Source organism: Saccostrea echinata, unplaced genomic scaffold, assembly GCF_033153115.1.
Source record: "Saccostrea echinata isolate AGI-Se365-2 ecotype Australia unplaced genomic scaffold, CSIRO_AGI_Sech_v1 ptg000014l, whole genome shotgun sequence".
NCBI lineage: Eukaryota > Metazoa > Mollusca > Bivalvia > Ostreida > Ostreidae > Saccostrea > Saccostrea echinata.
Genome location: NW_026889763.1, coordinates 6,942,501 through 6,970,462, shown reverse-complemented (window position 1 = coordinate 6,970,462; position 27,962 = coordinate 6,942,501). Strand labels below are relative to the sequence as shown.

Below are 27,962 nucleotides of genomic sequence, written 5' to 3'. Positions count from 1 at the left end.
ATCTCTAAATGACGTCCAAATTTACCTTCAATAGAGAAGAGTTTCTAATTGTAAAATTTTTATCGACTCGATATTATTGATTATATTTAGACATTTTAAAAGTAAATGAATGAAGGGATTGCTTCACAATGAACGAAGTAAGTATAGCTTAAGTATATGCTTGTGACTAATGTGAAAAAACAACAATAAGAAATAATTTCGAAGGATGCAATGGTTGAGTAGCTCGAATTTCCTCGTAAATAAAATATTTTTTTTCCAAACACTACAATTTGTCCCTTGTCCAGTTAAGATCTAGGGGTGGGGCAAAAGCACATGATGCATTCTCAAAAAGGTGTTTTAATATGTTGACGGTGCGACCGTTGGGGCGAGCGCATTGTTCACTTCATTCGTTAAAATCCGCCTCTTCAAACTGCACCAGAGATTTGGAACGTCTAGACTGTGACGTCACATGACGTCGTATGTTAGCCTGGTTCCCTGTCCCTGTTTTGCTTCGTATACTTCGCATCACTAGGGCCAGGTGGACTACAATGGATTCGGGGCAAATCTGCCCTGAATCTGAGCCCATTGTGACGTCGTATTTAGCTGCGCTTCCATTGTAGAAGTTCATTGTGACGTCTATTTTTCTACGCCATCGATGCAATGTATCACTGTGACGTTAATATTTATTTAGGTGGTTAATGGCAACAGCTCAAAAATCCAACGATTTAGCGTGAATTGTTCAGACCAATCAGGTGACAGCATCGATTGTAATCCACCTGGCTCTCCTGCCTTGGCAAGGATGAGCCAGGGGACCAGGCTAGTCTTATGTTAGCTGCATTCATCCGGAACACCTCTGGCCTTTCACAGAAACGTGTGAAAGGCCCGAGGTGTTCCGGATGAGCTGCATTTTCATAAACAAAGTTTAAAAAGTGCAATGATTTTAACAAAGAACGTTTAATCTACTATCTGTATGCAATATCCATTAAATTAAGGTGAGTTTATTTTGTCTGAAATTTTAGTTGTTGTTACCGCGCGAACGAAGTTAGCAACGAGAACAAGAAGCAATTCATTGTGGGTCCAGAATTACTGCGGAAAAAAATTCTATTGAATGAATGTGCAGTAGTCCAAATTTTCTCTTCGCCTAGGCGTTGTCATTAGAGCTCGCAGTGATGAGCGGCGCTTCACGCCGCTCGCTGCGCTCGCTATAATTAACCGAGCAGTAATTTTCAGGGCAATGTTGTTTATATCCCCTTAAATTGGTGTAGACTGGTCCGACAGTTCTTTTTTCCAAGAACAATCTACTACTGGAACGCTCTACCAGAATCAACCATCCCTACATCATCGTCGGAGCAGTTTAAAACATCTATTCCAGTGCCTGGGAAGGTCGAGCAACAGATTGGGCCAATGGCCCCACTATTCATAAAATGATGAGGTCATTTCGAAATATATTGGGGCCATTTCTAAAATTCTAAAATTCTAAAATTATTATATTAGTATCATGATATGAGAATGCATATATCTCTGACAACAAAATTTAAGAAAATATAAAAAAAAGAAAGAAAGAAAAAGGCAATAGGAATTGACAAATCTTATGACACTGATAAATGGAAAAGATTTTTCTGTTTCTAAGATCTTCATAAATCATTTGTCATTGACAACTAGATTCTAACACAGCAAGTATTTAGAAAAATTATATTCCTGTAAACCAAAAGCACGCATTTTTTTTTTAAAATGCTGATTTAGAGATCAAGGGACAGGCCTAGATATGTAAACTTTGTTGATAAGGCATTTCATTGTAAGGTAGTACAATGTAATATTTTCGATGTGCGTGACTTTCGTAAAGCTGTGGTCAGCCGTCGAAAATGACTTGACACTTACGAACCACATGGGAGGAAAAGTTTGTTTCTTTGCCAGTGTATGTCAATTTGCCGAATGATGTACTATATGATACTGATACATCACAGATTCCATTTAACTTCGATGAAGAATACTGATAGTGCTGACTGCGATGAGCTTACAAACTAATAAAACATGCGTGCCCGCATTTTGCGAGGCGCGCCGCATGGCACAGCGCACCATTATTTCATTGCGCCATTTTTCAACAGTATGCGCATATGGCGCATGGTGCAGCCCCTTCCCAGGCCCTGCTATTCAGAACCTCCAACCCTGGAATACTTACCCTATTTGCTAAAATACCAACAGTGACCTGTACAGTGTATATGTTAAGTCCCTGCTAGTAAATGTCCTTATTAGATTTTTGCGAGTATTCACGTTGAAGTTGAAGTTGATACAATATACATTTAATTACATCGCTTAATGGAATTACATACATGCACATACAGCTTTATTTAGCTACTCGAAGTAGCTTAATTTAGCTACTAAATCATACCCATACCTTAAGTTTTCAAATTGAACTTTGAAAAGGTGTTGTACAATCAGCACATTTAGCTACAGCTGTACATAGCTTGAATTACCAACATAGCTTTATTCAGCTACTTGAAGTAGCTTGACTTAGCTATGTTAATGCAAGTTTTCACAATTTGCTTTTTATTTCAAACAGACAAAAAAGCACAAGTAAGCTAACTAAGCAACCCAAATCAAAGATAGTTAAAATACTGCTACTTTTGAAACTAGGAGAAACATCTTGAAAAGTGATTTTTTTTAATAAATTATCTTTATATCATTTCAAAGTTGAAAACTCACTGTATCAAAGTGTGATTTTTTATACACAGTGATTTTTCTACACCAAATTTAGGTCCGAATATCGGCCCTTTCCCCTGTCAAAAATTACCAAGTTTTTCCCAATTTAAATTGTTTTTTTCCCAAAATAAAACCATAATGAAGAATAAAGACAATCATTGACAAATTTCAAAGATTTAAAAAAAATAAGAAAGTTATAAAATTTAATGTACATGTAGAACTGTGTCTAATTTGTTATTTTATCAGCAATAAATTGAATAAATGATGTTTAAATTACTTATATATGTCATTTTACCTGTAAATTAAAGTTAACTACAATCTTATTGATTTTTCCCAAGTTGGCACAGATGTCAATGATTTTTCCCAATTGTAAAGGCCCAGGCCCCTTTTAAAAAATGTAGAAAAATCACTGATACATGCTGAAAAAAACGCTCATTTTTTGATTGATTATATGTTGTTTTACATCCCATTTTTCACTCATATAGAGACATCACCATATACTGGTGAAGGGCTTCAAATTTTGACCTTTACTCTGCACTCAGGGCCATTGAGCAGTGAGGGATCTTTATCGTGCCAAAGCCTGCCGTGACGCGGGACCTTGGTTTTTAAGGTCTCATCCGAATGACCCGCAACTTTCACTTCAAAGTGCTGACCTGTTGAACTCTTCTGAAGGTCAGACTCTAAGGTCAAGAGTTCAAAAATGTTGGTAACCCAAAGAAAGGTCACAAAGAATACAGTGAAATATGAAAGCCCTAGCACCAACCATTCAGAAAATATTACAAAGTTTAAAGTTTTTCAAAAGTAGGTCATACTCCAAGGTCAAGGTCTTGAGATTAAAAATTATTGGTATCAAAGGAAAGGTCACAAGAATTGCATAATTGAAATATGAAAGCCCTAGCACCAACCATTCAAAAGTTATTGCCTAGGTTAAAGTTTTTCATACCTGTTAACCCTTCTTTCCATAAGCTTAGATAATAAAATACAAAAACAAACAAACAAGAAAGAAAAATGAATTTAAAAAAAAAAACCCAAAAACAGAAAAAAATAGATAAAAAAAATCACATTAGAGTGAGTTCTGAATCTGCTTGAAACTAAAACTCTTCTAATTAAATGATTTCTTGAATAGGAGAAGACTGGTTTGGTAACCATCATTGATTCCATAGGAAAACCCAGAACAGCAAAGCTAGTCTTAACAACAGACACACTGAGTGTCCTGAGAGAGGAAATAGTATCAACTGATAGCAATGGAAATGATGAGATGCTAAATCAGGTAAATGTTTAGAACACAACACATATTAGAACAATTTTAATTATCTCTTGTATGAGGTAATGTGTATATAAGTGTCCCCAACACTATTTTGCTATTTGCACTATATCATTAATCATCCTAAAGCATTTTTTTTCTCAGTTTACTCCTATCTTGAACTTGACTAAGTACAATTCCATGATTATGTCATCTATAGCTACCATATATATTTGCATGTAAGTCAATTTATACCTATAAGTAGTTTTTTTTGTTCTGATTAAATTGGAGGAATTTAATCTGACATAGGCAAGTATATATGGTACACTTATTTCAATGTACTGAATGATGAGAATTTCAACAGATCCGTGATGTGTGCCTGGTTAGAGATGACTCTGGAGGGTTAGGACTTGGACTTAAGGGAGGTGCAGATTGTGGCCTTCCTGTTTTCATATCAAAAATGCCCCCCAATCTTCCAGCTTCAAATTCTGGCAAACTACTGATTGGAGATGCTATTCTAAAGGTATACTTTTATAGAAATTTATTATCAAAAGTAAAAAAATTTTTTTTTACAAATTTGATAACCAGGATTCCTGATTACTGCATCTTGAGTGTGTAGTTACCAACTAAAAGTGCACAGGGACAATTGTTTTTGGTTTTCTGTCTTAAGTTATAAGTTCATTGTTAAAAGATTTTAATCAAGCATCACATGTTTTAGATAAATGATATTGAATGTGATAAAATGGAACATGATGCAGTCATCGAGACACTGAAATCTGCCGGACAAACTGTTCTTTTGACCGTCAGGTACTTCAAACCAGCCGCTCTTTTCCTGAAAAGGGGTAAGTACAGCAGTTTGTATTTTTAGGTCACCTGAGTCACTCAGGTGACCTTTTGCTATCTGTTTTTGTCTGTCGTCGTTCGTCGTCAATCGGTCGTAAACTTTTGAACATTTCTAGCTTCTTCTCTGGAACGACTGAACCAATTTCAACCAATTTTGGCATATAGCATCTATGGGTGAAGGGGAACAAAAATTGTGAATTTCATGGTCCCTGCCCCCCTGGGGCCTGAGGGGTGGGGCTAAAACCACCAAAAATAATGCAATCTTTAAAAATCTTCTTCTTTACTCCTGGACATCAAGCAGTCAAACTGTTGGCATCATTGTAATAAGCATGGAGCCCTCTATCAAAATTGTGAAATTCATGGCCCCAGGGTCAGGGGTTCTGGCCCCAGGGTGGGGCTATATAGATCATATAGTGAAAGTGCATTATTTCTTCGAAAATCTTCTTCTCTGCTCCTGGGTATTAAATAAAGTTACTAAGTACATAGTTATGATGAGCAAGAGTGCCTCTTCCAAAATTGTGAAATTCATGGCCCCAGAGTCAGGGGTTCTGGTGTTAGGGCGGGGCTCTATTGATTATATAGTGAAAATGCATTATTTCTTTGAAAATCTTCTTCTCTGCTCCTGGGTATTAAATAAAGGAACTAAGTACATAGTTATGATGAGCAAGAGTGCCTCTTCCAAAATTGTGAAATTCATGACCCCAGGGTCAGGGGTTCTGGTGTTAGGGCAGGGCTCTATAGATTATATAGTGAAAAAGCATTAATTCTTTGAAAATCTTATTCTTTGCTCCTGGATATTAAATAAAGTAACTAAGTACATAGTTATGATGAGCAAAAGTGCCTGGCCCCAGGGTCAGGGGTTCTGGTGTTAGGGCAGGGCTCTATAGATTATATAGTGAAAAAGCATTAATTCTTTGAAAATCTTCTTCTCTGCTACTGGATATTAAATAAACAAACTAAGTGCATGATTATGATAAACAAGGATGCCTCTTCCAAAATTTTTAAATATATGGCCTCAGTTTTTGGGGTTCTTGAGGAGGGGGGGGGGGATCTATTGATTATATAGTGAAAAAGCATTAATTCTATTAATCATTAATTAATCCTGTCTGCTCCTTTGTGTTGAGCTGATAAATAAATTGCTTAGCTATGATGAAAATGGGAGCTTCGAACAGAATTTTTAAATCTAGTGGTTCTAGGGTCAGGGGTTCTGGCATAACGGGGGGGGGGGGGGGGGGGGGCTTTTGATAATATAGTGGAACAGTGTTAATTCTTTGAAGTCCATAGTTATGATGATGAGGGTAACTCTTCCAAATTTGTAAATTTCTTGACCCTTGGTCTTGGGTTCTGGTGTTAGGGTAAGGCTTTGTTGAATCTGTAGTGAAAATGCATTGTACCTGTGAAATTCTTCTCTGCTTCTGGACATGTTGGAAGCAAACTGAGTAAAAGTTTAAATGATATGAGTAAGCGTATTTCTACCAGATTTTTAAACATCTGGACCATTGGTCTAAGCATTCTGGTCCTGGGCAGGGCTCTATTAATTTGTATTCTACTGAGAGAAGTTATTCCCCTTTTCCATTCACCTTTGATAATTAATCACTGTAAATAATGTATTTGAAAGGTTAATAGAATAAGATAATTATGTAAGAATGTTTATCATATAATTAAAAAAGTACTTTCTTAGTTTTAATAAACAGGTAGACCTGTAAGTAATAGATAAATAAAAATGAGACAAAAATAACTTATCTTATTAAAAGTTCTTCAAAGACCATAAGAGAGGTCAATGCTAGAGGTCTTAATATGGGTTATAAATAGTACAGAAGCACTAATAGTTTGTTAATAGTCTGCATAGTGTTAAGTAGGGGACAGATTAGAACTTAATTTATGAGTTGATACTGAATACTAGACTAATTATTTTGTTGATCCTGATCTTCCTACTTCTCTTGCTTTAGGGCAACAATGCTTCAACTATCAGTGTATTTAACTTCTAAATTGTTGTATTATACTCAGGTGACCGTTAAGGCCTTTGGGCCTCTTGTTTCTGAGCTACTGTACCATAATATTTGCTATATAAAATGCAAAAAATTGTTATCTGTGTTACTTTTGTGCAGTATGCTTGTTAACATTTGAAACTTACATTCTATATGTATGTATTTCCAGCTGTACCATATATAATTCAAACTTGTCATAATTTTTATTGTACATGTTTTCATAATCAAAATTTTTTTCCTTTTTTATATTTAGAGTCACAAAGCAGTGCAAGCTCTCCAGGAGTAAGTATTTAACATACAGAACTCCTGTTGTGTGGAAAGGTTGTATAATTCATAATCACAGGTACTTAATGTTATACATGTATACAGTCAAACCTCATTATCTCGAACTTCATGGAACCAAGAAAATACTTTGAAATATCTGAGGATTCAAGATATCCAGGGTAAAATACTTAAGATATAAGTGCTTGGGACTTCAAAATCACTTTGACATATCCATGGAAATCGAGATATCCATGTTCGAGATACCGAAGTTCAACTGTATTCTTATTAAAAGTAAGATATAACCCCATAGAATTATTAGGTATGGGGTTATATTTGTTTTTAATAAGAAAAATATGTAACATCAAGTGCCTGTGTACTTAATTGACTAGCTCTCTTGCATACCTGTATGCATCACTGTTATAACCATGTGTGTAAATTCTCTCCATTAAAATTAGCATTAATTATTGGCAAAAATTTCTTTATCAACAGATTTTTTTTTTAATTTGCATAATTTAATTATTATGTTAGATTTTTATTTACATGTATATTTTTACTTGAAATGTCACCATTTTACTTACGGTCTTTGTATTCAGAGTTCTCAGTCTCCGTCCATCCCTGAACTTGAGCGACAGTGGGTAGTCTACGTCACTATCCCCTTGCTGTTTGCATACCTGTCCAGATTCATCCCAGGAACAGATAAACTCAGGTGTGATATGCATGAAGTACTGTAATTATGTTATTGGGGTGTCTTGGCTGAAAAGAATTCTGCATACAATAATGAATAATTGTTACAAGTTAAGAGTGGGAAAAAAAATATATTTCGACTTGATTTTTGATCCCAGCACTTGACACCACAGAACAAGAATATTAATTAAGATAAGATACAGCCTACATTTTGATAGTTATATTTATTGATTAATTGTTCTGATATGAATTCTGCAATAGTTGTATTTGACTGCACTCTGCAACATGTTAATTATTTCAGAACTAATGCCTTTGAGGTGGTTGGTGTGAATTCTGCTTCAACGGGAGTTGTACAATGTGAAGACAGTAGATCATTGGCTGATTGGATAAGAGCAATAACCAATAATATTTCAGCATTGCTGACTCATATGGTATGGGGACAATGTATCAATGTTTTCTTGTAACAGAATAAAATTCTAATGCTCTGAGATGTATGAAGATATTTAGCATGTGTCTCAAGTTACAGTTCAGGTTTTCACTCTTTGAATACCAAAGAGCCATTAATTGATGGGAAATACTGTATGTGTACATAAATTGGCATATTCAAAATTTAGCGCAATCACTGGTTATGGAGTTGTTGGTGAAATAACGAATTAGCACTATACATGTTCATGCCGTATATTGTATTTATAAATGATTTCTTAGCAGTATTCATGAATTCGTGCATCGTGTCTGCGCCAAAGCCGCTAAAATATGAAGCCCACTTTTTAAAGTACAGATACAGTATGAATTTAATATTCATTTCAGATAAAAATGAGCAATAGACTATTGATCCCAGAAGATCAAGTAAGTTTTTCAAATATCAGTTACAAAATTGTTATATCCATAAACATAAAACATGGATTAAAAAAAAAAACTTACATGAGATTGTCATCTGTTTTGTATCAGGTTGTTCACATGACATGGACTCAGGAAAGGGTCTCTCCCATGCGACACTTTCAAGCCTGGAAACCAAAATTTCTCTGTCTGAAAGGTGCAGAAATCTGTTTGTTTGATGTTCCTCCAGTAAGTTCTTTCAGTATATTATATGATGAGTTTTTGATGATAGTTATGTTATTAATTATTAAATATTTAATGACAACTTGAGAATAAATGAATTAAAAGCACACCATTGCTAAGGTCTTACATAGCACAAAGACATTGATCTTCTGTTAAAGAGGTAAATTGAAACCTTTGTTTTATTTAAGATGCAGACAAGAGACTGGGTTCGCTGTGACACTGTGTTCAAAGTGTATGAGTGCATGTTTAAGGTTCTCAAGGTACTGAATTAAAAAAAAAAAAGATTCTTTTGTTAATTAAAAAAAAACACGCATAAATTTTTTTTGGCTTGCTGTATATTGTGTGTGTACTTTTGCAAACCATGAATATCATAAAATGGATGTGTTTGAGGCTAAAGTACAGTCAAACCTTGTTATGTCGAACTCGATAGGGCAAAGAAAAAAAACCCAGAAAGATGTCTGAGAATTTGAGATATCAAAGTTATCAAGGTTTTTATATACATGCATATAAAAAAATATAGTTTGAGATACCAAAGTTCAACTGTATGTGTGAGTGATATTCTCTTTACAGCTGTATTAACATAAAAATGTATCTTGTGTCATTTGCCAGGATGTTGAACTTTTGGATGATCGCCAACATTGTTGTACCATACACTGTGGGACAGGTGAAAAGTTTTACCTGAGCACAGAGAGTCGCTCTGATCTCCTCCAGCTGGAGAAAGCCTGGTACAAAACCAACCACACCAGTATATCTAGCATAAAGGTAAACGCAATCACACCAGTATAACTAGCATAAAGGTAAACACTACCACACCAGTATAACTAGCAGCTAATCACAATCACACCAGTATAACTAGCATAAAGGTAAACACTAAAACCCCAGTATAACTAGCATAAAGGTAAACACAACCACACCAGTATAACTAGCATAAAAGTAAACACAATAGGGCTGCCACGATTAACTGAAATATCGGTTAACTGCAAATCAAAATCTTTCGGTTCCATTTGGTACGTTTTTCTCAGATTTCGATTCGATTCAGGTTTGATTTTTTCAGACTAACATCTGCTGTTGTTAGGTGCATTCTGATTGGTTAATCGGCAAAAATGATGGCAAATCATGTAAACAAAAAAACCAACAAAACCACGAAAATGGACGCGAAGAAGTCAGCGGGGGACTACTAGATAGAATGTTCTATCGTTAAAATGGTAAATGTCCTACGGACCCGGTTGTCCCGAGACACAGTTAGATTATTCTTACATGTAACTAGGGGACTACTTCCATTTTCTACAGAAAGATGGCACAGAAGATTAGTGCATTTAGGCCACACTTATCAGCCACACAATTCTGAATTTAGAGGACCAGTGCTACGAAAATTCGTATTTCTTTTTAATGTTGACATTGTTTTGAATGTGAAATTAATTATTGACTGTATTGTTACAACAGCAATGTGTTTCGGCGGTTTGATATCGTATTTGTGAATTAAAAATTTAAATCACATCAGATCCAAACGTAATTTCTATTGTGGCAAAATAGCTTTTGTATGCAAATCACCAATAATTTTATGTTTAGCATATGCAATCATGGAAGTTTTGATTGAAAGATTTGTATGCATGTTTTCTCTTTTAAAACTAATGACCAGTATTTTAATAATTTGATTTCAGACATTTGATTCTTGGTTCATACTTTGTAATTAGAACATTAGGTATTTCCTTTGTTTTTTTGGTTTTACATTCCATATTATCTTAATAAATCTAATAAAAGTGTGTTTCATTATTTATTTTGAATTATCAAACATTACAAATTTTATACAAAAATATAAAAAAGGTTTTATTTCTTGTATTACTAGCATAAAGGTAAACACAACCACACCAGTATTACTATCATAAATGTAAACACAACCACACCAGTATAACTAGCATAAAGATAAACACAACCACACCAGTATAACTTGCATAAAGGTAAACACAACCACACCAGTATAACTAGCAGCTAAACACAACCACACCAGTATAACTAGCATAAATGTAAACACTACCACACCAGTATAATTAGCATAAAGATAAACCACACCAGTATAACAAGCATAAAGGTACATGTAAACACAACCACACAAGTATATCTAGCATAAAGGTAAACACAACCACACCAGTATTACTAGCATAAAGGTAAACCACACCAGTATAACTAGCAGCTAATCACAACCACTTCAGTATAACTATCATAAAGCTAAACACTACCACACCAGTATAACTAGCAGCTAGACACAAACACACCAGTATAACAAGCAGCTAGACACAAACACACCAGTATAACAAGCAGCTAGACACGAACACACCAGTGTAACTAGCAGCTAATCACAACCACACCAGTATAACTAGCATAAAGGTAAACACAAGCAAACCAGTATGACTAGCTTTAAGGAATTATTAAGGAAGATCTAAACACTGCACACTAAAGAGTTCTAATTTTAGGGTAGTTTTATACAGTTAGAGTGATCTGCCCTTAGAAGTAAGATAGAAAAAATGGTTATTTATAGTTAATTACACAATTTGTAATAGATTAAAATATTTGTAGCATTATATTAGACCAAGAATAAGTAATTGAATTCATTATTTCCATTAATTTTCCCAATGTTTGTAAACAACAGTGATTTCTGTTCACGCAAAGTGTGTTGTCTTTGAACATTTTTCTTTCAGAAATAAGGCAGGTACCCTATGTTGAAAATGGATTAAATAGTCTCAATATGCACACCTTTATATGATGTATTTTTCTCCAAGTCCAAAAAGCACTTTTTTTTAGTGTTTAGAGCTTCCTTAAAACAATCATATAAGTGTAATCAACCAGCAGAAACGTGAACACAGTCACATTAGAATAACCATCACATAAGGAGAAATTTGTCCAGGATAAAGTTATAAAGAATCACGTCAGAATAACCAGATAAAGGTTAAAAAATATTACATATCATATAACTTTTATAAACAAAATCACACCAGAATTACAGAGAGCTGAAAAGTTAACCAGGCAATACCAGTATAACCAGCATAATAGAATATTTAATTGATGAAAATAAAATAAATTGTAATGTTTTTTACAGAGATTTTCTTATATATACATTTGTGGTATCTCTCTATTATATAAACATGCAGAGAGCAAATATCTTCATACCTGTATGAAGTTTTTCGAAGGTCATAGGTCATTACGTGACCTAATCACACAGCGCAGTAATATCTCTATTAAAAAGACTTACTCCACTAAGCAATATAGCATGTTTTTCATGCATAAAAATGTACAAAATACGCAAGTAAAATAATAATCATTTTATTTACAATGTAAACGAGTATTTAATACAGTTCTTGATCGATTTTACATAGAGAAAAGAAAACTACGTGTTATAAGTTTCATGTCTGAGCTGCATAGTCTCAACATTTACCCTTATTTTTCTCGCAGACCTCTGAATGCTATAATTTTTTTTCATTAAACTTTACTCACAATAAATTTGAAAATCTGTTGAAAAATATCAATGTAATGCAATCACGCCACAAACAGCTGACAAACACTGCACTTTGGAAGTTCGGTAGGCACACCTCCATCATCGAGATCGTTGTGACGTTGTCTTAACAATGTAAGCTGTCGCCAGTGTCTCCATGTCAACATCATAAATTAATAAATATGCCTTACTGAAATCGTAGAATTTATGTTTTTGATCAAATTTTGTACTTGATTTCAAGTTATCTGGTCCGGACAAGTGTCTCCATCCATCCCTTTCCGATCGAAATTCCTCCAACTTTTTAGTATCAAACATCGGACGTGTTTCTTGTGTTTTTTTAACATCGAATATGGGTTCTCATGAATACAAAAATTTCCAGACACCAATATGCTCACTATAATTGATCACAAGTAGCCTTTCACAGAATATTCCCTTCAAAACAATCCTTTGCCAGATGAATTTGAAGCGTAACCGCTTTTCAAGCCGATTTACACCTAGCGTAATTTGTCAAATTCTACGACGTACAGTTAGTGCAATATTTATATTCGATTACATTCGATTGTCCGTCTCAAATGTATATATAAGTAATAAATAACAAGTTTAAAAACTTCAATGGGAATTGAAGTGGGTCGGTACGTGATCAAATCTTCTGAGAAGGCCTTCGGCCTTCACAGGATTTGATCACGTGACCGACCCACTTCAATTCCCATTGAAGTTTTTAAACTTGTTATTTATTTCTTAAATAACGTCTGAATTTGTCATTGTAGAGTAAAACCTTTGGTTGCACCTGGAGGGGACAGCTGTCTGGATTGACACTAGATCTGGAGTCTGGATTTTCTCTGTATGACAATACTTTAAAGGTAAAAAGAGACTGACAAAACCTTATCCACACAATTTAGAAGTGTAACTTGCTTTTTCATTTTTTTTTTCATAGTGAAATGTCAAGAAAACAAAAAAAGTTTTAATGATATATGTATATATATTTACACAGAGCTACATGTGGACTTATAAATTCTCCCAACTCAAAGGCTCCTCCGATGACAACAGATCCAAACTGAGGCTTCACTTCCATAGTGCAGAGAATTCCAACAATGTGGAAACCAGGGTAAGGACAAAATTGATTATAACAGTGTTTAATCATTGATTTTCATAATAATAATTTTTGATATCCAAATATTTTTCCGAAGATTTTAAAAGTACCGTATTTGGCTGAATATAATACGCACTTTTTTCCCAAAATAATTTTCTATGAGAAAGGGGTGCGTATTTTACACCACAATGGGATTTTGATAGGTTTTTCTTTCATGTGAAACACTGCTATCATACGCACATACCGAAGTATTACCTAGAGACTTATGCAATTTCTTGCTGTTTATCGCTGTATTTAAAACTTCGGAAAGTTATTGTTCCAATGTAGGCTTGATAAAAATGTTATATTTATAACCTTTTGATAGTTAAATTAAATATAAAAGCAAGTTAAAATTAATTTGAGCTGCATGTTCATCGTCTCCGTGTAGACCGCCATTAACGATGTTATTTATAGATGTTGACACATTCCTTTGCCACGTGCTGCCCTAATCAAGGTACACATGTACCTAATCAGTCGGACACTCGGTCAAAAAAGTAATGTCATTTTTTAGCTCACCTGAGCTGAAAGCTCAAGTGAGCTTTTCTGATCACCTGTTGTCCATCGTCCGTCCGTCTGTCCGTCCGTCCGTCTGTAAACTTTTCACATTTTCAACTTCTTCTCAAGAACCACTGGGCCAATTTTAACCAAATTTGGTACAAAGCATCCTTGAGTAAAGGGGAGTTTAAATTGTTAAAATAAAGGGCCAAACCCCCTTACAAGGGGAGATAATCAAGAAAAGACAAAAATAGGGTGGGGTCATTAAAAAATCTTCTTCTCAAGAACCACTGGGCCAGAAAAGCTGAAACTTACGTGGAAGCATGCTGGGGTAGTGTAAATTCTAAATTGTTAAAATCATGACCCCCGGGGGAAGGGCGGGGCCACAATAAGGAATCCAAGTTTTACATTGAAATATATAGAAAAAATCTTTAAAAATCTTCTTCTCAAGAACCACTGGGCCAGAAAAGCTGAAACTTATGTGAAAGCATGCTGGGGTAGTGTAGATTCTAAATTGTTAAAATCATGACCCCCCGGGAAAGGGCGGGGCCACAAAAGGGAATCCAAGTTTTACATTGAAATATATAGAAAAAATCTTTAAAAATCTTCTTCTCAAGAACCACTGGGCCAGAAAAGCTGAAACTTATGTGAAAGCATGCTGGGGTAGTGTAGATTCTAAATTGTTAAAATCATGACCCCCGGGGGAAGGGCGGGGCCACAGTAGTAAAACTAAGTTTAACATTGAAATATATAGAAAAAATCTTTAAAAATCTTCTTCTCAAGAACCACCAGGCCAGAAAAGCTGAAACTTTTGTGGAAGCATGCTGGGGTAGTGTAGATTTTAAATTGTTAAAATCATGACCCCCGGGGGAAGGCTGGGGCCACAATAGGGAATCCAAGTTTTACATTGAAATACATAGAAAAAATTTTAAAAAATCTTCTTCTCAAGAACCATTAGGCCAGAAAAGCTGAAACTTATGTGGAAGCATCCTTGGGTAGTGTAGATTCTAAATTTTTAAAATCATGACCCCCGGGGGAAGGGCGGGGCCACAGTAGTAAAACTAAGTTTTACATTGAAATACTAAGAAAAAATCTTTAAAAATCTTCTTCTCAAGAACCACCTGGCCAGAAAAGCTTAAACTTTTGTGGAAGCATGCTGGGGTAGTGTAGATTTTAAATTGTTAAAATCATGACCCCTAGGGGAAGGGCGGGGCCACAATAAGGAATCCAAGTTTTACATAGAAATATATAGAAAAAATCTTAAAAAATCTTCTCAAGAACCATTGGGCCAGAAAAGCTGAAACTTATGTGGAAGCATCCTTGGGTAGTGTAGATTCTAAATTGTTAAAATCATGACCCCTGGGGGCAGGGCACGGCCACAATAGGGAATCCAATTTTTATATCGAAATATATAGAAAAAAAATCTTTTTCTCAAGAACCACTTGGTCAGGAAAGCTAAGACTTTTGTAGAACCATCCTGGGGCAGTGTAAATTCTAAACTATTCAAATCTTGATCCCTGGGGGTAGGGCGGGGCCACAATAGGGAATCCAAGTTTTACATTGAAATATATAGAAAAAATCTTTAAAAATCTTCTTCTCAAGAACCACTGGGCCAGAAAAGCTGAAACTTATGTGAAAGCATGCTGGGGTAGTGTAGATTCTAAATTGTTAAAATCATGACCCCCGGGGGAAGGGCGGGGCCACAGTAGTAAAACTAAGTTTTACATTGAAATACTAAGAAAAAATCTTTAAAAATCTTCTTCTCAAGAACCACCTGGCCAGAAAAGCTTAAACTTTTGTGGAAGTATGCTGGGGTAGTGTAGATTTTAAATTGTTAAAATCATGACCCCTAGGGGAAGGGCGGGGCCACAATAAGGAATCCAAGTTTTACATTGAAATATATAGAAAAAATCTTAAAAAATCTTCTTCTCAAGAACCATTGGGCCAGAAAAGCTGAAACTTATGTGGAAGCATCCTTGGGTAGTGTAGATTCTAAATTGTTAAAATCATGACCCCTGGGGGCAGGGCGCGGCCACAATAGGGAATCCAATTTTTATATCGAAATATATAGAAACAAAAATCTTTTTCTCAAGAACCACTTGGTCAGGAAAGCTAAGACTTTTGTAGAAGCATCCTGGGGCAGCGTAAATTCTAAACTATTCAAATCTTGATCCCTGGGGGTAGGGCGGGGCCACAATAGGGAATCCAAGTTTTACATTGAAATATATAGGAAAAATCTTTAAAAATTTTCTCCTCAAGAACCTCTTGGCCAGTAAAGCTGAAACTTATATGGAAACATCCTGGGGTAGTATAGATTTTAAATTGTTAAAATCATGACCCCCATGGGTAGGGCGGGGCCACAATAGGTATTACAAAAAGATCGTCTGGTGAAGAACAGCAGGGCCAGTTATTCAGGTGAGCGTTGTGGCCCATGGGCCTCTTGTTAATGAAATACAATAAAATAAAATTAAATAATTTAAATAACTCAGTGAAAATTCATTTCAACATAAACACCCCTCTATACGTCCCAATGAATGGAAGCCAATGTTGTGAACACGTGCGCTTGTCCCTTGATAATTACCCCTCAACACCTCTCCAGGCAATTAAATTGTTTACCGACTCCAAAGCACTGTTTTTACAGTTAGAGCACTGATTATTTACTGCCCTTATTAATGGCTTTGATTATTTTCTTTGTTAAAAATCGGGGGTTGGTTTATGATCTTTCGTATGTATAAGCGTGTGTTGATTACGACACATTAAACAGTTAAACGCTTGTTAAATGTAATTTTACTTTATCTTAGATCGGCCTCGTGTTTAAAAGACTGTTAGTTAAAAAAGAAAATATGAAGTATGTTGAAACTTAAGTGTTATCATTTACTCGTGCTCTGTAGAAAATAAGATATCCACGGAGATTACCTTGATGTATGAAGACATATATCCCACCTTTGAATTAATTAAATAAATAGCTGATGTTATAAAAATAAAATCAAAATTTAACAAGCATGTAAAGTGTAGTTATCAAGACACCTCCAAAGCTGTGAAAAATGATGTACAAACTTTGTACATCATTTTTCACAGCTTTGGAGGTGTCTTGATAACTACACTTTACATGCTTGTTAAATTTTGATTTTATTTTTATAACATCAGCTATTTATTTAATTAAATAATTTCAAGTTCAAAAGAGGAAAATCGTAGTCTATGAATACTTTGATGTTGCAATATCGCTTGCCCTGTTAAATTTACATAATTTTCAACATGATCATCTTAAACTAAAAATCAAAGTACTGTGAGTACTGATAGACGGTGGTATGAATGATTTTGTTTGATTGTTTGTTTGTTTTAATTAAAACGTCCCTCTCGGGAATTTTTCACTCATATTGAGACGCCACCATTGCCATTGGTGGGCTGCAAATTTTATATCTATACTCAACACTCAGGGCCATTGTGCAGTGAGGGATCTTTTTTCTGGCCAGCACTAACTGCGCCACGGGACCCCAGTTTAACGGTCTCATCTGAAGGACCGGTCTCCACGTCCCGCAGTGGGATTCGAACCCGCGACCTAAGGATCGACTCCTTACTCCTTGACATCTAGAGCAAACGCTGTAATTACCGGCCACTGGCATGAATGAATTAAATTAAATAAATTAATATGAGAATCTGTAAAATGATATGGAAATTATGAACGTTTGTTGCAATTTTTTACAATACATGTATTTAATGAGTTATTTTATATTTGCGTCAGTATGATGAGGACATGTATTAATTGAAGTTGTTAAACAGAAATTGTGATTTTATAATTCAAATTCTTATACTCAGTGGTTAATTATCAAATTTTGCTAATCTGGAGTTAAATTGAACTCACAATATTTACAAAAAAAAAACTAAAAAACTAACTTTTCTTAAAATATATGGTAAAAAGGGAAATGATGAATCACTTTTGGCGATGTACTGTAGATTGTGCGACATAAATCATATGCTGAAAGATAATGAAATAGACTTTATCTTTGGATCCCCATTTTTGCCAAATTTCCAGTAATTTACTTACATGTATTTCTATAAGGTTGAAAGACTTCAAGAATTGTACAGTAGTTTTACCTTTTTGTTTGAGATATATATATATATTTACTGTTCGAAAAGAAAAGAAAAAAGAACAGAATAACAAAATATCTTTCACCCTCTATTTCTCTTAGTATCTTTATATGCACTGACCCCGATAGTCATTGCGTAATACGAAGTTTTGAAAACACATGTAGGAGAAGACTGACCTAAATTAAATCAACTGAATTTGCAAGAAAATCCTAATATTTCATGTACATGTACATGCATTTGTGTAGTTTTTTTTTCTTACACTTTTTAAAGGGTAAATTTTATTCGAGTCACAATAGAATTTTCAAATACAAATGAAATATATGGGTAACTTTTGTTCGTCACAGTCTTATAATTATAGCTTTGATAAATTAGCATCCTTTCAGTAGTTTTTGTGTCCGAGATAATTAGGCAATGACTTTTGTTTTTAGATAGAACCGAAATTAACTTTGCAAAATGGCATCGTATCTGCCTTCAACAACTCTCTTTTATGTAAACTTTAAGAGGACGTGATTTTTTTCCATTCCGAAAATATATCTTTTTTCTAATATAGTATCGTCAACAGATACTAGAAATTCCATTCATCAAAAGACACCGCAAAATTTCAATAAACTGTATAAGTATTATTGAATAAAAATTTCACAAAACGTCTCAAATAAAACATGCAGTTCTGCAACAAGGAATACGCAGTCCTCGAATCATGTTAACTGAATTTTCGGAAATGGAGAAATTTGGGGATTGACGCTTTCCAAGCATGGAGTATTTCGTAATTAGGGAATACCAAATTGGGAACATCTCGTATAATAAGTGTTTGTCACACATCCAAGAGCGAAGAAACCGCCGAGAATGTGTTGGTTTAACAATAATTATTTTATTTCCTAAGATGGTAAGGTGTAATGTGAAACCATTATCCATAAATATTTTTCCCCCAGATTTTTTTTTTTTTTTTACTTTTAACAGGGATGGGCACGATTACTGAAAAATGTAATAGATTAATAATCGATTACTTAGAGGAATTTTGTGTAATCGATTATTAATCGATTACACTCATTTTTGTCCTGTAATCGATTGTAATCGATTACTTTGGAAGATGTAATCGATTAATAATCGATTACTCCCAAGTTTTTATCCAAATATCAAAGCAATATTTAAATGGTAATGTTGATGATATCCACTGAAGTTTGAATGTGTTCCTGCAGTTTCAGTGCAGATCATTCTTTTAAGGTTTTATTCTGGCTAACATTCTCACTAAATGCCCAAATGAGGGATTCTGTACCATGAAAAGTGGAGACATGATTCCTACAATAAAATATGTCAAGGAATTAATTATTCCTTTCAACCTTGGATCTGAACCTCCATATTCAGATTTGACTTGTTGCAAAAATTATTATTATAAAATAATTTTATTGTGAATAACTTCATTAGAAGTATTTGGGCTGCCTGTATGTTGACAGTACACATTAAACATTCTTGTGTCTTCTTTTAAAAAAAATAAGTATATTAGAACTCTTAGTAATAAACATGTAAATCAAATGTGTCTTTAAAGTAATTAAACTAATAGCACAATTTCATTCTGTATTGAAATAAGTGTTTTGAGAGCTATTAATTGTTTAAATAATATTGTTTGTCTTCAATAGAACTATGAATAATAAAAGTTAAAACTAGGTAGTTCACAGTTTACACCTCATTATCTGCAAGTCGGGGATGTCTCAGTCAATTAATTAGCCAAGATAAGCAAACACAGTGACACTTACTCCCTCTCTTACAGACACTTATAACCCCTCACTGATACAAAAGAAACCTTACAATTTTGAATGAAAACATGAGAATGATTTTGCAAATTTTAAAGTTAATAAAACAACAAGTTTGAAGTTGTTTAAACATTTTCAGATATGAATAAGTATTTCCATCTTCTTTTTTTCGAGTACAATGTAGTTTATTTACCAAATCATTTATATTTACTACAGCACTTAAATCTGTTTTTGCTATTTATAATTTTCTATTACAACCACAAAGTTTTTCAATATTTGAAATATGAAAAAGGACATGCAGCAAGAGGACTATGGGTCAAATGTAAAATGCATACAAAAAATCTATATATTTTATTAATAAATAGTTGAAATACACTTCTGAATTTATTAATACTAGACCAGAAGGTCTATAATGCAAATTTTATTGAGAACATTATTAAACTTATGATAATAAAAGTTAGGTAATCCAAACATTACACTAGGTTGTTTATATTTGATATTTGTGTGTGAATGACAGGAAATAATTCTCCAAAATAACATCCATTTATGCATAAAATAATCAAAAATAATCGAAAAAGTAATTATAATTACATTGAAAATTTTAGCTGTAATCGATTAAATTACGATTACAAGTAATCGAAAATCTCTTCGATTACAGATTACTGTCGATTACTTGAAAAAAAGTAATCATTACAATCGATTACGATTACTCGATTACGATTACCCCATCCCTGACTTTTAATAAATTTTATTGAAATTTTACATTTACACAACGTAAAAAAGGATGTGTATATGAACTAACTTTTTGCATTTGTTTCATACTCAACAAACTTTATGTATGAATTGACTTTTGTGGTTTGCATTCGAATTGACTCCTTATATACGAATCAGTTTTTGTACGAATTAACATTAAGTCGGTGTAGTTTAATGAATATTCATGAGGCGAGAAATATTAAAACGGGAAATATCAGGAATTAAACTTTGCGCCCATCAACGAAATGTCATTGAAATAACTTGAGAACCATGTACATTTTATTTTCGAACATCGAAACGACTCCACTTTCATTATTTTGTCTCTGCAAAAATTGCCGCTAGGGTCCCCGTGTTTTTACACTGTTGTTTATTCATAGCCCAGACCAGCAGCAGTAGCCTGTGGCTATAAATAGCCACCGTCTAATAAATATGACAACTGTTAAACTTGCAACAATATCTCGTGCTTTGTTGAAATAAAATTATTTCCACAAAGAATAGTTAGAATACGGCGACGTATAATTTCAATATCACCATATGCTAAAAAAATAATTAATAAACTCTGTTAATACTTTAATGCAACATTATCTCGTGCTTTGTTAAAATCAATAATCTCCTCCAGATTGCCGCGATATGGAAAGCCAAGATTAAGAAATAAAAACGCATTTGAATAAAATATAAATTTTCAGCACTTTATCTCCGCGCCGATTTTCATAGCAAATTACTGCGATTTTCACAAGTTCAGAACACCGCTTGGTAAAATTTTCTGCTGCGTATAATACAACCGAACTGCTTTTTTCCCTCAGTTTCAGGCTCAAAAAGGGGGGTGCGTATTTTACACCAATGCGTATTATATTCGGCCAAATACGGTAGATGATTGCACAGTAAAACACACTTTTAACAAAGTGCCAGTGACAAACTATTTTGCTTCCTTATAAACCTAATTTGTTATATCCATGAAGTTCATAATACTTTTTAAAAGCCACAAGGAATAAAAATCTTTTCACTGTAAGCATCAGTTCATTATAAGCGTGTTTTACTTTTTTTTTTTTACTTCTACTGCATGTTTATAAGAGTCAGGGGCTTGAAACACTTATTATTCCCTGTGTATTTTTGTAAGGCACAAGTTTTCAATTTTGACGGAGATATAATCTTTTGGGGACTATAGCCAAAATGGAGGTTTTGACTAACACTAATCCCTACAGAAACTGAATACATCATATTATGTTAAATGTCTGGTTTGGATTGTGTTTGTAGGAGATCCAATGCTCCAGCCTTCACACTCTGCTTTACTGCATCCATTTCATATTCTGTTAAATGTCTGGTTTGGATTGTGTTTGTAGGAAATCCAGTGTTCCAGCCTTCACACTCTGCTTTACTGCATCCATGCCTTTCTGTCTGCTAAGCTGGCATCAGTAGATCCCTTGTTTCTAGGGAGCCATTAAATCAAAAGAGACATCGACGAAGAACCGCAAATTGTTTACGCAGCTATTCTGCTCTTTTTTATTTACAAATTACGGAACTGTAATATTTTTCTGAGGATCATCTACATTGTAGTTACTTTTAAGTAGAGGAGTTTGTTTTGTTGCAGTTCTCTATTTTATGTGACTGTATAATGCCAGAAATTAAGTCCCCTTTCAAAAAATCTCACATGTCACAGTAACTGCTTGTTATCAAATCATTTAGTAGTTAGTTTGAAATGACATTTGTCATAGTTATTAAAGCGTGCATGTATATGTATTTTCTTAATTCTGTAGTAACAATTTTAACTTTCATGTAACGATGAAATAACTGTATTAATATTTTATATAAATTATATTTTACAATTTTTACATTTGTATATTTTATTTTATCTAAGATTTTGTATTTAGCTGGAAAAGTGCAACAATACATATTCTTTTCTAATATATTAATTTATTTAAAGGCCAGTTGCAGCTTCCATTCTTTTTTTAGTATATTTTTTTTCCAGATGTGTTCATTTTTAATGAGATTAACTTCGAACTCATTTTCATTTTGTTAATTTTTACTGAGAGTCTTACACTGAATTATTTATCCTGCTGTACAATGTTTTAAACCTAGATGTCATAGATAGAAAAATCAGACTTCATGACATTTTTATATGTTGGTTTCAAAAGCGATATATTGCATACTACTGGTATCACACCAAACTTACAATGTATCTGTACATGTATGTGCTATATCATGCCTAAAATTTAGTACTTTCATTAGGCAACAATAGATACATACTTATATCTCCCATACAAGCTGAGAGGTGGTCATTTTATGACACCACAATGTAGATTGTGTAATTCATATTGTATAGCCAATCAGGAGTGTGCATTTTATTCCAATGTTTTTATTACAGTTTGCCACAATGCTAGTTTCTCCAAACTTTATTTCTTTATTTAATATTCTATTTGCCATTATGTTAGGTTTTTTTTCAAAGGTTCATTAATATTATTGTGTTTGCCATAATGCTAGTTTCTTTAAAGGTTGTTATGTTTTGTGTCTTTATCCCATTGGTGCTATGTCTTGTGTTATTGAGTGGTTGCTAATAGTGATAATCTTGGAGTATTTTATTTTTGTGGATATCAATCATTTGTGTTGTATCGTTTTCCAAATCAAGTTTTAATCTTCAGTGGAATTTCCCTCTGAGTACTGTAGTTCCTTATAACTCTCTCAAGCAATGAAGATAGCTGTAGTACATTTTATAGAGGTTGTATATGGACTTCGAGATACAACATTAAATTTTTTATTCTTGTACATGTATTTCATTTCAGGTAGGTTAGTAAATACATGTAGCTGTCTATATATTGTAGATTTAAATACTGGTTTAGGTTATTTTGGTCCATTGATCACCATGAAAAAAAAAAAAGTATGAAACATATGAAAATTTATTTATTGCTATATGATGCATTGATGTAGTTATGTACCTTTGTATGGCCATACGTAATTGAAGAAGTTGCTTCACCATCTGTAGTGTTAGTAGAATGGTAGAGAGCATGCTTTGTTGAGTTTTACATCGTCTTCCCACCATTTTGCTATTGTTACTGCTGTTATAGTGGATAGTTATATTGTTACCAATGATGACAAATCTTTGATCCGCCCCTTGCACTGTTTGTTAGATCTTCTAGATCAAAATTTTATGCTAAATCTCATGCACAATCACTGAAATGGTATAGAGTTTGTATAACTGTTTTGATTACTGGTGTAAATGTGTATAATCTTTCAAATTGTAGGAATGTGTTGAATTGTTCATTCAGTATCTGTACTTGATGTCCATCAATTACAATTTCACTGATCTGATTTGTGGCAAATCTTTGTTAGATTTTTAACTAGTTTTTGATAATGTCTGTTGTAGTTCTAATGGTTTAGGCAATCACCATGTCCAAGAATCTGAAATGATTGTTGCATAAGGTAAATTTTGCTGATGTTGAATAATGCTCTAAAAGGATGCAAAATACAAAATGTTATTAATAAATCTTTTGCTTTGTTTAAAACATGATATCCTGTAATTAGAATTAATATTGATGCAAAAAGGCTGCATAATAAATGCATTTTGAAAGAAAAAAAACTTTATCTACCTGCATAATGGCTGTGGGTCATGGTTATTATTTTACAAGTAGTGCTTTTTATGGAATTTAGAATCTGTTGATATCATTTTTATGTTTTGTTTATGATTACTTCAGTGCAATAAAAGTCTTGAATTATCTGAACTTCTTTTTATTATATGTATGTGAACAGAGTTATGATAAGAAAGGTAATTTGTTAACACCTCCAACTGAAAACCTTGTACATGTGTTACAATATATATTATTGGTCAAGGTTCAATGATGACATAATTATATTATATAAATACAGACAAACCTCGTTATCTCGGACGCGAGGGGACAGAGAAAAAAATATGAGATATCCAAGGATTCAAGATATGGAGGTAAAAATACATATATAGAAAAAGTGGTTGGGACTTCGAACTCCGACTTACCCATGGTATTTGGGATATCAGTGTTTGAGATACCTAGGTTTAACTGTATAAAATAACTTTTTGCTATCAATTAATATTATTTACGGTTCAAATTTAAGTGTATTCAAATTAACTTGCAAAATTGGTCTTCTTGTAATACTTGACAATATTCACTTCAAATAACCAAAAAATGAAAAATTAAATAAATGAAGATACCGATTTGGAAAATATTTATGATTATGGCAAAATGATTATGACAAAGAACTGTACCAAAAAAGTAATTCAATTTGTCAGGTTTCAATGTTTGCTTTTATTGGGATTTTTTCCAGTGTCAAAATACAAATATCATAATAACGTATGGTTAATCCGGAAATAAAATGCCCGATCGACCATCACAGTAGATACCTATAACAAGTAAACAAAAACAAGACTATCAATTTATATTCCCCTACTTGTATGTCTTTTCTATCAATCAACCAATTCTTTCCCTCTTATGTATATGTATATTGTATTTCGTGTGTATGATCATAATCATTATATACATTTTAACAATGTACTTTCTTTTTGCCCCATGAGGGCCCTTAATTGGTCAATAAACGAATTGAATTGAATTGAAAATATAGCTGTGACCAGAGACACAAATAACAAGCTTTCATTCTCTGCTGTGACTTGGTAAAGAGACTTGGAAAACCAGATGGAACAAGGAAATTTTTATGAATAGGTAACAACTTCCCTTACTCACACGAAGCAGCCTTTTTATTTATATCGGAAAATTTGTGTTCCTGTTGTGCAACTACAGTACTCAGTGGTCATGTAACGAGACCAATACCAGTACGTACACTTAAAAGTAAATATATATAAACTTTAAATTCTTGTTAATATTCATGTATCTTTACTCGATAAAGGCTGGTCATGAAGCAATGACAACATTTGTTTATGTAAGGGGGGGGGGGATAAACTCTCAAATGCACAGAAATTAAACCACTGGATTTGCATGTATTACCACAAATCTGATAAGTATACAATATTATACAATAAATATCTGGAGTCATGCACAAAACTTACAAAATGTACATTTTTAAAAATAATAAATGATTTTCTTTACCCCCCCCCCCGCAAACAAAGTTTGGGGGTATGTAGGAATCACCTAGTCCGTCTCTCCGTCCGTCTGTCTAGCTGGCCATCTAGCTGTCTTTCTGCAAATGTGTCTGGTCTATATCTTTCTTACGGAGGAACATTAGAATCTACTACTTTACAAAGAGATTGTTCATAACCTGAGGGTGTATTATGATCTTGACATAAGGTCATTTGGGCAAGTTCAAGGTCACTGAAAGATCTAGAAAAGTTCATAATTCGTGTCTGGTCCATACTTGGTGACTTCTCATTTTACACAGAGATTGCTTATGACCTGAGGGTGTGACATGATCTTGACCTAAGGTCATTTGTGCAAGTTCAAGGTCACTGACAGAAAAGTTCGTAATTCGTGCCTGGTCCATATCTTTCTTATGGAGGATTATGTTGGGATGTTTGGAGTTTCCACTTCACACAAAGATTGCTTATGACCTGAGGGTGTGTCGATCATGATCTTGACCTATAGTTACTGTAGAAAAATGGATAAATAATGCATCCACACTTTCCAATAGAGAAATACTTGAAAAATTGTAATTTTTTTTAAATATAATAGAAACAATGTTACTATTAGTATATTCAATTTGATGTTTTTTTAGGCTGCGCCTTAGTTTCCCTCATTAAAAAAATATAATGAGCAATTGCCGACCACTCTAAATGTTTAAACGAATTGTGAACACCTCTTAGTCAGGTCCATCAAATACTAGTATTAGTGACTTGGCACCTCTGAAAAACCCAATGGGGGTATTTGTCCATTTTAAACAGTTCTATAGTTTATTTTTTCCATAATGGTAATTGATGGATATCTTCCAATTTTAAACTTTATAGTCATGTTATATGTATAGGACTCTAAATGATGTCAGGCGCTGAAGAAATTAAGGTACCCTAATGTAGATTTTCCAAAGGATTTGGAAAAGTTTTGGAATTCCATGGAATTCCAAACATTTCCATACAAGAGTCTAAAAGTGTTTTTGGAAGTTTTTGGAATCTTTTGGAATTTGAATAACAAAGAGCTAAATCCACGAAGGGGCTAAATCGGCCTATTTTTTCAGGGAAATTAAACTGAGGGTAAGAAGAAAATTAAAAATAGAAATATTATCCTTGGGTATCAAACTTAAGTATTTTATGCCAATTTTTTTATTTGATGACGTCATATTTGTACAGAAAACGTCTAAACACGTGCACTTTGCTAGTTTTTATCAAAATAAAGCATTTTTTCGTCTTTGGTTCAAATTTTTGCTGTGGCCACACCCTTCGAACAAAATAAAATTTATACCATTGAAAAGAGAATTAAAATATGAATAAATAAAGTATATTTTTATTTTGTTCGAGGGGTGTGGCCACATCGAAATTAATACTTTTCGTTCGATTCAAATATCTTAGCACCGACTCACACAGTGAAAATAGCGGGGATTACCCTACATTAATAGAAAAGAAAAATATTCTATATTGTTTTTGTAAATATTAAAAAGTTTCGAAATGCGATTGATATATATTTATTTTAAGTTATTTTGTGTTGTGGTGCAAAAAAGGACGAAAAACTCTCGCTAAGCATGACTGCATGTAGATGCAATAATGTCGACATTTTGTGTACTACGTGCCTCAGTCCTGACCCAAGACTTGTCCTTCAAGTAGCTGATCTATATTCAACTCATTATTATGCTGAAATGTTTGAAAAAAAAAAATTAATGTGTTCTCTTTTCCTCTGACAGCCTATTTATTTATGCTTTGAATTTGTTTTCCAACTCCCGGCTCCTCGTCACCATGGTCACTATGTAATCAAAGGGAGATCACCCGAGAAACATGTAGGCTACATCTTTATTTTTTCTGAGTGGCAGAGTCGGAATAGCCTAGAATATTAAACAATTTACATCGGATGCAACTACCAAGACGTATTTATAATGATTGTTTTGCCACCTTACAAAACATAAATGTCGTGAAGTCTGCATCGACAGCATACAAATGGTTAATGTTACGCAATAGAGTCTATTATAACTAACATGTATTTTAATTATAACCCATACCCATGATACCCAACATGCGCTTCAGAAATCGCCAGTGGCATTTTAAGACAAAAGATTAATTAATATTTATTAGTGAAAACCTTTACTGATCTATAAATTATGTTACGAAGTACTGAGCCTAGAAAATTCGAGTTGACAAATCAAATAAACAATAATAGGCCTAAGATTGATTTTACAGATCGCGTTTAATTTTTGTGATAGGCATCTATAAGAAAAATGTCCTATATTGTATTATTAGTTACATAGTTTTTTAGTGACAGGGTACGGGATGATACCTGGTTAGTAAATTTCATACCTGGCGAGGCGAATACCCTGTCACTACAAAACTATGTAACGAATTTACCCCACCGATAAAATATTTATGCATTGTCTGTGGTTTGTAAAATTG

The 27,962-nt window shown here is 33.7% G+C and overlaps 1 protein-coding gene and 1 long non-coding RNA gene across 2 annotated transcripts in view; both read left to right on the top strand.

Annotated features, from left to right (window-relative positions):
* Positions 1-27: 27 nt before the first annotated feature.
* Positions 28-22,237, top strand: LOC133186691 (gamma-1-syntrophin-like). The gene is made up of 14 exons (XM_061321945.1): positions 28-137; positions 3,806-3,949; positions 4,287-4,445; positions 4,641-4,764; positions 7,007-7,035; positions 7,611-7,723; positions 8,003-8,132; positions 8,509-8,547; positions 8,650-8,766; positions 8,949-9,020; positions 9,370-9,522; positions 13,015-13,107; positions 13,239-13,352; positions 21,802-22,237. The coding sequence occupies exons 1-14, from the start codon at positions 129-131 to the stop codon at positions 21,901-21,903; spliced, it is 1,398 nt and encodes a 465-aa protein (XP_061177929.1). The 5' UTR covers positions 28-128; the 3' UTR covers positions 21,904-22,237.
* A 2,835-nt stretch (positions 22,238-25,072) lies between these two features.
* The window catches only part of LOC133187170 (uncharacterized), a 19,145-nt gene continuing 16,255 nt past the window's right edge, over positions 25,073-27,962 (top strand). Inside the window, exon 1 of the long non-coding RNA XR_009721135.1 lies at positions 25,073-25,143. This is a non-coding gene — a long non-coding RNA (uncharacterized LOC133187170). The remainder of the gene's footprint in view (positions 25,144-27,962) is intronic.